Source organism: Montipora capricornis, chromosome 3, assembly GCF_036669925.1.
Source record: "Montipora capricornis isolate CH-2021 chromosome 3, ASM3666992v2, whole genome shotgun sequence".
NCBI lineage: Eukaryota > Metazoa > Cnidaria > Anthozoa > Scleractinia > Acroporidae > Montipora > Montipora capricornis.
Genome location: NC_090885.1, coordinates 20,436,826 through 20,449,325, shown reverse-complemented (window position 1 = coordinate 20,449,325; position 12,500 = coordinate 20,436,826). Strand labels below are relative to the sequence as shown.

The following is a 12,500-nucleotide window of genomic DNA, read 5'->3' as shown; positions in this document are numbered from 1 at the left end:
CTTAATACGATAATAATCTTATTTTAATGTTTCATTGTTTTAAAAATTTCCCCAGGACTTTGAAATAATAATTATTACTGATGATTATTTCCTGCAACTGATTACTAACACTTCCTCCTTTCCGTCATCAGCAACTGCATCTGGATCCATTGCCTGAAAGAACAATAAAAGTGCTGCCTTTAACTTCTTATTAAATGAGGTTAAAAGTAAATCAACTTATTGTCAGATCAAATGAAAAGAAGCCTATTAATTTTTGGCTTGAAGTGATTTGAGAGCAAAAACAACTAGTAAGAGCATCTATATTTGTGGTAGCTGGTAACTTGCTTTGCTGTATTTCAGTACAGTACAGCCTTAAATGTTTTTCGTTTGTTTTACTCTCCCTGTCCTGGTCTGTGAAATGCAGATGTATTTCCTGAGGTCATTTCGCTCCCTAAAAAATGTTCTCAGGGGATAGAAAGGACTGCAGGAAATACCTCTGTGTTCGGAGGCTATTCCTCTCCCTCCAGCTCTCTTTTTTACTGTAAATTTAAGTTATTAAACAATGTGATGAAATTTTCCTCTTTCAACTGATTTGTCACCCTTATCAAAGGCCAAATAACTTCATGTAGACATTATCCATCAGTTTCAATGATATAATTATTTCTACAAAGATTTCAGTGTTTTGCAGATGCACACTCTAACTTTGCAAATTAAAGGTGTGTAAGAAATCCTAGCTTGCATTTGGCCAATGTTAAACATAAAGTAATACTATGTTTTATCCTCTGGATACTGACAACTGAGCCATATATGGGAGCACGAATGACTAGTGAGGCTAGCCTACATGTATGGCTGGACCAAAGGGATTGCCTGAGGACATGTTCTGTCTGGGGCAAAGCTGTCATTATGGAGTCCCCTGGACTCCTTGAGCTCAATATGCCAGCTCACAGTGAAAAATGAGTATATGACTGAAAAACATTAATTCAAAAGAATGATTCTTTTACCTAAACCAAAAGGCTTATTTAACATAGACGTTATGAATTTGATGCCATTTAAATGAAACTGGTTAAATTTACTAAGGAATACCTCTGAGTTCATGCCAGGTTCTGAGTTGATTGATATTCCACTACTATGACTGCTTGTAGCTACAAAGAAACAATTTCAAAGAGGTTCTCAGAGTGAATACAAAATCAATATCAGTGATAACACAGAGGTACCCCATGCTCATGCAATGTAAGGGAAAGCCAAAAAAAATAATTAAAACGATTTGTATGGGAATCCCAATAAAAGAAAAAGCCTTACCTCATTGTCATTGCGGGTCGCTTCCTTCCTGTGGGGTTTTTTTCCCAGATTCGACACGAATTGAGCCATTATCAGTTCCTCGGTTGTCAATGGTTATAGTAAAATACCAAGGCTGGACACTGAATTCTCAAGAGCCCACCAAATGGAGTCAAATTTTCCTGGATAAAATGTTTCCAAAGTTAAAATTCCACAGTAGAATTCAAGGGCAAAGGTTTTTCTTTTATTTCAATCCTCTAGCGGTGCAATTGAAGCCCTGCTAGCAACGTCAGGCAGCTGTTTTAATATTATAGTGCACCAAACAAATTGATAAAATGACGAAAAAGATCTTCTTTCACTTTGAACACCAAACGGTGACCATTTAGTTCGGTTTGGAAACGAGTCTTTGTTTGTTTGGTAACGTCGTCAGCAGGGACAACGAACAAAAAAAAACAGACTCGTTACCGAAACGGAACTAAATGGTCGCCGTGTGGTGTTCAAAGTGAAAGAAGATCTTTTTCATCATTTTATCGATTTGTTTGGGACACTTATAGAACAGCTGCCTGACATTGCTGGCACGTCTTCGATTGCACGGCTAGTGGATTGGAATGAAAGAAAAACCTTTGCCCTTGAATTCAAAAAAGGAATTTTAACCTTGGAAACAATTGATCCAGAAATATTTGACTCCATTTGGTGGACTCCTGAGAATTCAGAGTTCAGCCTAACCGTTGACAATCCAGGAACTGATGATGGCTCAATTTGCATCAAATCTAGAAAAATACCACCCAGGAAGGAAGTGACCCACAATGGCAATAAGGTTACGCTTTTTAATTGAGAATTTTTTCATAAAAGTACGCTGTATCTTCTCAAGTCTTTCCTCGGGATTCCCATACAAATCCTTTAGTTAAATTTTTGTTGTCTTTCCCTCACACTGAGCTTGGGGTGCCTGTGGTGATAATGACTCCATGAAAGTTCTATTTTAATGAATTAGTAATATTAGCAAAATAATAGAGTAGGTAAATAAAAATCAGTAGGGTAATCATATACTCGATTGACTACTCCTCTTTCAGGGCCAATGAAACATTGTGAAGTGAAGTCTGTATTTTATGAGGGTAGCATGTAATAGCCATAGGCTAATGATGAACTTGTGGCCCTCAATCATACCAGACCACAACACCGTAAACTCCCGCCCTGCTCTTTTCAAAAGTGTGAGAGATATTTAACCCTTTCACTCCCAAGAGTGTCACTTATAGATTTTACTCTGTCTAATGCCAGACGATTTTACTCGTCAATGGGGGACCCCACAGGAGTGAAAGGGTTAATGTCCCAAAGAGTTTTATGGTATTTTGAACAAGAGTTGTGAGATGGGGCATACAGTTTATAGTCCTTATCTGAAAGGACTTGAAGACTTGAAAGTCTAACTATGTGGATGTTATTACAATGGCAGCACTTTCTCCTCAGACATTATTTTCTTCTAAGACCCTGAGCATTGGTATGCACGGAGTCGAACTCACAACCTCCCCCATAGATGGCAGCCCAATGCTCAACCAACTGAGCCACGGGCTACCCAGCACATTAGTTTGGCTAATGGTCAAAATTAGAAGCTGAATAGGGAAAGTCTGGATTGGAAACCTGCTTCCCCAACCACACATCAACACTGCCTACTACATTGCATGTTATGAGCATAAGTTTTAGAAACAAAATAAAATGGAATGCTTAATATAAATAAAAACACATACATAATAATGATGTTCTCATCATTCTACAGCAACAAACCTTGCTCTGATTCCTTGTACAACTCCAACAAAAATAATGTGTTTCTTGTTGTACACATCATGTCCAGCCTCATAATAATTTTTATTGCTATAAGCTACATGTAAGTTCACAAGATTAATTTCTGATGGTTACATGATTTTAAATTTACTAGAAAGTACCAATACACTCATGGGCTTACTGGAAGTGGAAGATCGTGAAGAAACTGATGGTGTTCTTGCAATTGTTGAATCCTAATGATAAAATGTAAAAATTCAGCAAGATCAGTCTTATGCAGGATAACTCCACCCTCAGGAACAAAAGTAGCCAAAATTAGGTCGACTTTGAAGTGAGCAATTTTGCACAGCTGAGTGTGATTTGGGACTTAATTAATCAACTTACATACAGTACTTCTTCACCGTGAAAAGTGGAACAACTTAAAAAAGTACAGCACTATTAAACTAGATGAAAAGTGCCTATTTGGAAAAAAGAAAGCTCCCAGATCAGACCAAGATGTCCAGAACACCTTGGCGAGACCCTTTAGGAGGCTACGTGCCACAGTGCGACGTGAGCTGAGGCTGACTGAGGGAGTAAGTGAGTGAATACCTGATTTGTTGACAACCGTAATTTGAGGATAACATCACCGGCCTCTTTTTCTGAGAGGTCTCCAGACAAGACACGTTCATTAATCAGCATCTTCATCAAACTCCTGCTGTCTGCTTGAGATGTTACCGGCCCTTACATGGATAAACGATGAAAATGTTAAATAGATTAAGACCAGAATAGTTGAGACTGGATTGTTAGTTGCTGAATGAAGAATAAAGTAACTCTAATCCTGCAGGATGTATAAAACAAAACAACAGATTTAAAAATAATAATTACATATTATTTAACTTAAGTTCTCGGTAATGGTAAACTCGAGTGTATATTTTTTCCAAAAAAATTAAGAAAATTTAATTTTTAAAACAGCTAAAATTGCTTTTCTTTGTTTCCCAAAAAAGCATAATTGGCTTTCAGGTAGGGAGCACATATATTCAGCAGACCGTGAACTGCATGTGAAATCTTCAAGCTCGATTTTCTAGGGGTTTATTTTGATGCCAAAATTACAACTTCTTGGACCTCCTGTCCCATGGCCAACAGGTTTTAAGATATTGCTTCCAAATTTTCAATTCTAATAGATGATTGTACCACCCCAAATACCGTGTGAGAAATTTTTCGTTTGTCTTCGGAGACTGATTTTATGGCACGTTTCCTGCCCAAATTAAGTGTGAGATGATCATGAGAGTTTTGACTTTGGTGGGTGATATGCCATTCAATTCTTGATATACCAAAAATTCTTCACACTGTATAGGAGTGCATTCATCTGTAACTAATTGAAATGCTACAAAGTGCGGTTATTTTTGCAATAAAGTGAAGGAGCAGCTGAGACTCAGTCGTTCGGAGTTTGAGGCCTCAAAACTAAAAGGCAATAATTTATTAATAAATACCAAAAAACTAAAACTTTATTCAAATAATTCAATCTATTTGCTTTAATTAATAAATGACAATAGACCAATTTCGATTATATTAAAATTCAGTCCTAAACAAAAGGCATCATCTCGAGGCTCTGGGGAATAAATATAAGGATTTGTACGAGTTTATTGCCCAGAACCTCGAGATGATGCCTTTTGTTTAGGACTGAATTTTAATATATCGAAAGTGGGCTATTGATATAGTTTGACCCTATACGAAAAAATTAATAGCAGCACGACAAATATTATTTCATTTTTCCGTGGAGACCTCATTTTCCTTTACCGAGACCTTTAATAATTTTATAAAGATGTACACTTGTAAAATAAAGTAATGTTGATGCTTGACTACCACTCAACCAAGAGTTGGCTACTTTTTGGAGAATATTCTTGGTTGGGATCAACCAATGGAACAACTGCCAGTTTAAACCCAAGCACTGACCATGATTACTGGTACTTCAGAATCTGTACAACTCCTGTAAGACATATGATCATGGCATCTGACAGGATGCGGCAATGCGGATCCGCATAATTCACTGAAATCCGCATCTTCCGCATAATTTCGATATTTTCCGCAAAAAACAGAAGAAATATCTGATATTAGTGAGAAAGCAGCTCCTTAACATCCTCAAAAACATAAAAGCCGAAGAAATTGACTGTTTTGAAACGCTTATTTTCCTGAACATTGAAGAAAACACACCATTTCGTTCGCAAGATGAAAGTTCGTAAGAAAGATCGAAAGCAGTTTCCGCGCATTTTTTCGCCAATAAGCCTGGACACTAGTTTTTGTTCCTACAATGCTTTCCATTGGACGAGAAACAGTTACACTTCAGCAAATGACGTAACTGATAAGAAACTAAGGGCGCGTTCGATTGACCATATTCCGGAATAGGATTACATGGAATACAAGTTAGAAATCCTTCGTTTTTGCGGAGATTCACATTAAAAATGTCGAACACCTGCTAAAATGCTATTTTAAACATATCTTTATTATCCTTGTTGCTTCAAAACGCCAGACATACCGTTTTGAATTCATCACTTCACGTATTCTTATTCCGGAATACGGTGAATCAAACGCACTTTAAGTCAATGATCGAGGGAATGGATTGCGCTCCAAAGGTATTACAATTTTGCTCCATTATCTCCAAATTGAAAAAAAATTCATGATGAGAAACAAAATAATTTTTTATCGCTTTATTTATTTTACCAAAAGTTGCGGGAAAATCCCAACTGCTAACCCTTTTATTTCAACGGTGAAAGCTGGTCGCAAATTGATGACTCCTCCATGTAGTTTAATCACAAAGAGCAAAAATTCAGTATTGGTTGCAATTTTGATTACGGATTTACCGTAAGCACGTAAATACATTGGACGGGCCTAATTATTAGTTTTATAACTTGTTTAAGTTTCCGCATAATCCGGTGTAATTTCCGCATAATCAACGCAAGTTTCCGCATAATATGGCCAAAAATTTCCGCATAATCTTTAATTTTTTCCCGCATCCTATCAGAAGCCATGTATGATAGTCTTTATTTTAATAATTGACTAAAACTCATTCACATTTGCAACAAAATTATGCACACTGACACATACGTGCTGGCGGTAAAGACTTGCTCTTTTCTTTTTCAAGTTGCTTGGCCCTTATGTCAGCAGCACTACTTGCTGAGCGGTAAAACTCTTTTAAGTGAGGATCAACTGGTTGGTTTGATGATGGCTTTACATAACCAAAATTATCTGGTGTTTGTCCTGAAGTAAAAAAAAAAAATTCAATGTACAAATGTGTAGCTTGTTGATATGATCAGGCCCCCCTCTTTTCGGAGGAAGAAAGCTATTAAGCCTCCACCCCACTCTCCCTATTTTTTATAGCCAAATCAATAAATGATACACTGTATTAATTAATCACAAATATGGCATCTGACAGGATGCGGTGATGCGAATCCGCATAATTCCCTAAAATCCGCATCCTCCGCATAATTACGATATTTTCCGCATAAAACTGAAGAAATGCCTGATATTAATTTAGTGATAAAGCAGCTGCTTACCACCCTCACAAACACAAAAGCCAAAGAGATTGACTATTTTGAAACGCTTATTTTCCTGAACATTGAAGAAAACACGCCATTTCGTTCTCAAGATGAAAGGTAAGCAGTTTCCACTCATTTTTTGGGAATGAGCTGGACTCTAGTTAAACCGTTTTCATAACATACCCTAGGCTCGAAATTTTTAAAAAAGATACAAGGTATGAAAATTTAGCCCCAAGTTATAGTAGCAAATTAAATTGCATCATTTTGTAATTCTGGTAAAGTAGGGACAATCATTGCGATGAAGTTGTACAAAACAAAGAGCCCACAATACGTACCGGTATGTGTAAAAAACCGCTGAAAATGGTGAATGATCGAGGAAATGGATCATGGTTCAACCACATCACAATTTTGCTCCATATCTCCAAATTGAAACAAAATTCATGACAAGAAACAAAATATTTTTTTATCACTTTATTTCTTTTAGCAAAAGTTTTGGCAAAATGCCGCTTACTAACCCTTTTATTTTAACGGTGAATGCTGGTCGAAAATTGGCGAGATGTCTTAATCGCAAAGGGAAAAAGCGACTGTATTGGTCGGAATTTTAAGTCCTGATTTATCATAAGCATGTAAATACATTGGACAGGCCTAATTATTAGTTCTATAAATGTTCAAATTTCTGCATAATCCGGTGTAATTTCCGCATAATCAATGCATGTTTATGCATAATATTACCAAATTTTGTCCGCATAATCTTTAATTTTTTTCCGCATCCTATCAGAAGCCCTGCACAAAAGACAATAGTAGACTGGTCCAGTATGGTTTATTCACATATGCTGGAAGTTCGGACAGGTTCCCACCAGCGAACAAAAATGGTGCAAATGACTTGTATAATGCATACATGTATATATACAAGTATCACTCAAATCTCCATACATGTATTAGACAGTACCAAGTTGCCCTGGTCCAAAAAAGGAAGTACAGAACTGTTACAATAACTCTAGTCTGTTTCTTTCTTTTCTTTTTGATATGATATGATGATATATGTGCTTGAAATAATTATCAAAATAAGCCCCAGCCCCCTGGGGACTTACATGTAATAGAGGATTTACAGTAATTGATGAACATGTAACAATAATTTCTCAACCAATTGCAAGAAAGGAAAGATTGTGCAGCAAAGTGTTTCAGCATATTACTATTACATTATTACAATGATAATTTTATTTAGGTAAATTAAAATAGTATGACCATTTAACTTGCTACATACTTGTTGGTTTTATGCGAGGTCCCATGTTTTATGCAGTAAATAAATCAATGAGTCAATGAGACTCACAGTCAATATAGCAATAATTTATTGATTAAGCCTAAGCCCTCTTTTAGTGATTAGGCCTAAGCACTCTCTGAAATTTTAGCTTTTATTTTATGGTTTAGTTAACTGCACTAACTCATTGACTCATTGACTCAAAAATAGTGTACACTCATTTTATGCATCCCCAATCAGTGTTTAATATTTCATTGCAGAATATCGGTAGAGTAATTACTACAAATTAACTTTAGAAGATCTTACCTGTTTCGCGTATGTAGAGGTTTGGAAAGTTTTCACTCTCCCCACGCTGCATATCTACATATAATTGATCATCTGAGGTCACATTGTCTCCTGGATTCAAATTATCAGCTGAAGTCATATCTTCATAGAATTCTTCTTGCTGACCAGATGCCATTTCTTCATACAACTCTTGTGCACCATCTTCACCAGGGACCTGGTTATCTTCTGAATCCATGTTTGAATAGATTGGGGGATCACTTTCTCTTGGATCATTAACATACCCAAATTTCTTTGGCATTTGAGTTGGTAATAAACAAACTCCCTCTTTCATCGGAACATAACCGTCTCTGCCACCCTTACCAAACATTTTCTCATAACATTCATCTTCCTTTTCTTCCTCTCTTTTGACGTCTGTGTATAATCCAGTTTGTTGACCAAAGTCTTTTAAGACATAACAGTAAGAACCATCTGACTTTTGCATTCTCACATAAAGAGCCTCCTCCTCTCTGTTCCCAGTTCCCATTTCAACATAACCAATTCTACATTTGTCACCTTGGTCCTTCAGAAGTAAACAGATAATTAAACAACTTATTAATATTAAAGTACACAATAAATTATTTATCAACGTTGTGCAAAATAAATCAGTTATACGTTGTGTATTATTAAAATAACTTGAATTAGAATGTTGTACAAACAATAAATATTATTATATTAAAATTTAATAATTATTGGATGAGGTTTATATATCATGACAGTGAGAATATCAAGGTTGAGGTTTGTGTTATCTGCTCATCGAAGGATGAGGTGGATAGCACAAATTAAACAGAGACCTTGATAATTCTTGCTATTACATGTATGCAAAAACAGAATCCAATAATAGTAATTGTTTTATTATTCCTGGGCACTTGTAAAGACAATTGAGTGCACACAAAAAAGTGATCACTGTAAATACAGCAAATCAACTTGTAAGTAAGCAATTTCATTATTTTTAATTTAGAACTTTTTGTAAAATCTTAAAGGTCAAGTTTACTGTATGCTGACATGAATGCAGTTAAAGAAAGTAAAATTCTTAGTCTCAGAACGAGACTTGTTTAGAATATTATTACTTCATCAAACTTTTGGTGAGCGTTTTGGGTGATGTTCCTTCTGCATGCATAAAAACTACTGTCTGTAGGTATGATGCCTCTCCTACATGTATATAAACCATTGCCTGTAAATTAAAATGACATAACAGAAACAGAGCCATCAAGAATCACAATAGCTACTCACTATGCAGCCAACCAAAATGGACATAGTGACATCAATGAACTATATTTACAATAATAGTTTAAACTTGTGATATCCTGGGCCTAGCTAGTTACTGTAAACATCACATGATGCTGAAGCTTTATGCAACAGCCATCAGCAAAACGCTGTGATTCAAGTTCAAAATTTAATGATATTGACTGTACTTGCCAAAATCTGGACAACGTTTTGCGATTGGTTGGTATGAGGTGTCCAGAACATCAGGGTACAAAATCAACCTTAAAGCAGGCAGTTGATTTGGCACAACATGAACAAATGCTTTGGTTATTCCTAAACTTGTGATGCTTGAGAGGGGCACCCCTTGTATACTTAGTTTCCTAAGTTTTTACAAGTACGTGTACTTACTTGAAATGTACGTATTTCATTTGCCAACTCATAAAATCCATGATTCTCTGCCACATTGCATGGCCGTTGATTGTCACAGTTCTTTAACGAACATGCTTCACGTGCCCCAGGATGACATAAAAGCACTTGGATAAGCTCGGTTAGTCCATACTTGCAAGCAAAGTGAAGCAAAGTGGGATGCTCTGCATCAGATTTATCTGCGATGTATAAATAAATAGATAAATAAAATAACAAATGAATAAATAAATATCAAGTAAAGATGTAGTGAATTACACAAAGTCAGTATAGATTATTAAGCTATTTAGGCCCCATTTTTTTTCTATTTAGATTACACAATATTATTTATAATTATTTTAAAACCAAATTTAGGGTTTCTGTGCAATTAACACCATAACCAAGAAATTGGACTGCTTGCAGTCTCTTCTGAGTCAGTCGAACCGCCTGCTTTCGTCAGTCACTCAAGCGAGGCGAGGGGAGAATGGTGATAGAGTGAGATATACAGTCATGTAGGGACTGCACGCTCTTCTGTAAATGGACTCGTTTAGAATTTCCCATTGCACCAGCAACGGGAAAATAATTCTGATTGGTCTGTTGACAATGGATTGCTGTCAAATTTTCTTGATGATTTTATAATTATTAGGTACTTCTTGTCAGATTGTCATGCCAGTCTGTCTTCAATTTTCCCTGGGAAAAGATAAGCATGACATGGCTTTTGCGGTTTCAATCATTTTGTCCCTTCGAATGGTTAACACATTGAACCCAAACTAGATCATAAACTTGCGGTCAAAGCTCTCCTATCGGGCAAGTAGGCTATGGCTGCCAAGACAATATTCAAGAGAGCTACATGTATGCTTTCTTAATGGATCATACATAGGGTAACCCAAATCAAACGCCATTGGTTGTGGAAATCACTATACTTGTCACAGCATCACAAAAGACCAGATTCAGTCAAACAATTACAGTATGTTGCCTATTAGTATCCTACAGCTGTACCGTCCAGTACCATTATCCCATCAGTTAAAAATAATTTCAAATTTTGCCACGCCCTTATTAGTTGAGGGAAAATGAAGTATACTGAAAGGAAACCAAACATTTAAGCTCCAAGATGCAAGTTTTGGCAGGCTTTCATTTGCAGAGGGCACCGTTCAGTTCAGGTGAATGAAATTTTCATGACTAATATTTTCGCTTTTCACTGTGCAGTAAAACAACCACTGTTGAAGAACAGGTTTGTAAATCATGATACCTATTTCAAGGAAACTTTCAATATTTGCAGTGAGTATTCCCAAGCAATTCAAGTCGATAGAACAATTTCCAATTCTTCCTGAAATTTACTGTTTCTAGAATAACGGAGGCCAGAATCATCAACAATTTTTTCACTAAGCATGCCCAGAATACGACCAGTTTTTTGTTTACTGTGCAAAAATCATTAAAGTATAAGATGCAGTCGTGATTAATTTCATATTGTAAACTTTCATTGATCTGTGTGTGGTGTAATGCTATTCTGATAAAACTCAATAAAAAATTTCTTCATTGATTTATCGAGCAGAATTATTTTCCATATGTTGCTTTCACACCACACTTTGCATAACTACCAGAAGCAGAAGTTAGACTGGAATTCTCAGTTTTTTCACAATGCTTGAAGTTCGTAATCCACATTTTAATGCCAAAGTACGGTACTTTGCAAGAGCAAAGGGAGACAAAAATATCTTATGACTGCCGAAAGTTACGTTTAAGTACGTTGTTATTCCTGTGGCCCGATACTGGGCTCGCTGGTCAGATACTGGGAAGCAATGGATATCCATAGAAATGCAAATTTCACCACAGAAACAAAGGTAAAAATTAATGCAAAGCTTGTTTTTATCATATTACAGACTAACTTTATTGTTCCAGGGACAAACCTCACAGCTCTTGCGGCTAAGGAAGGAAAATTGAAGCAGTTCTAAACTGAAATGATAAGGACACTGGGCAACATAAGTTGTATCTACAATGTATGGGTAGTTGCCATTGAGAAGAAGGGGATTTGGTTAAAGGGGACATGGCTTCAAACAAGAATTGACTCATCTTTTCTGCTGAACAAGCTCTACCTTCTGACTTCACTGATTTATACTCATCTATCATGATTATAATAATGATAGATGAGTCATCTGTTCTAAACAAGAATTTGTCCTTGATAGTTGTAGACAATAGTTGCCAAAACACTTCAACATTCAATTTAACACTTACTCTGCAAATCCCGCAGTAACCTGACACCTGTCTATGCTTGGGTTTTCTACCTCTCTTTTTACGTAAGGGCTAATATGGGGTGTCGCTCATTAAATTCAAAGCAAATTTATACAGTAGTTTTTCTGCGGTTTCCTATCCGAATAATCATTTTGATTGAATTTGACATGCGCATGAATTATTCTCATGCCATTACTGTTAGTGTTAATTTACATTAGCAATAAAAGAGGCGAAACCATCGGCCATATCTTCACTCTATAGCTATCACCATTCACCCCTCAGCTCACTTGTGTGAAAGACTGATCAGAAGTGGGTCGTTTGACTGACTGAGAAGGGAATGCAAGCAGTCTACCTAAAAAGAAACATCTGACACCTCTGATGAAAGCAAATGAAGATAACAGTGGATCATTGCAAACTAAAATTCAGAGAATCAATGAATGGGTGTATCTAAGATAGTGGCACTCAGCACAGTGTCGGTGACATTGAAATTACTTGGAAAAACCTGGAATTATCCTGGCTAATATTCTTGAGCCATTATTGGTGTTCCCAGT

The 12,500-nt window shown here is 36.3% G+C and overlaps 1 protein-coding gene across 3 annotated transcripts in view; it reads right to left on the bottom strand.

Annotated features, from left to right (window-relative positions):
• Positions 1-12,500, bottom strand: part of LOC138040852 (phosphoinositide 3-kinase adapter protein 1-like) — a 50,434-nt gene that overhangs the window by 21,932 nt on the left and 16,002 nt on the right. For 2 of the 3 annotated variants that reach the window (XM_068886550.1, XM_068886549.1), the window contains 7 exons: positions 9,730-9,926; positions 8,101-8,638; positions 6,106-6,258; positions 3,613-3,743; positions 3,209-3,260; positions 1,063-1,121; positions 110-153 (listed from right to left, as the gene is read on the bottom strand). In XM_068886550.1, coding sequence (XP_068742651.1) covers positions 110-153; positions 1,063-1,121; positions 3,209-3,260; positions 3,613-3,743; positions 6,106-6,258; positions 8,101-8,638; positions 9,730-9,926 — 1,174 coding nt within the window. The remainder of the gene's footprint in view (positions 1-109; positions 154-1,062; positions 1,122-3,208; positions 3,261-3,612; positions 3,744-6,105; positions 6,259-8,100; positions 8,639-9,729; positions 9,927-12,500) is intronic. The other variant, XM_068886551.1, reaches the window with a different exon arrangement.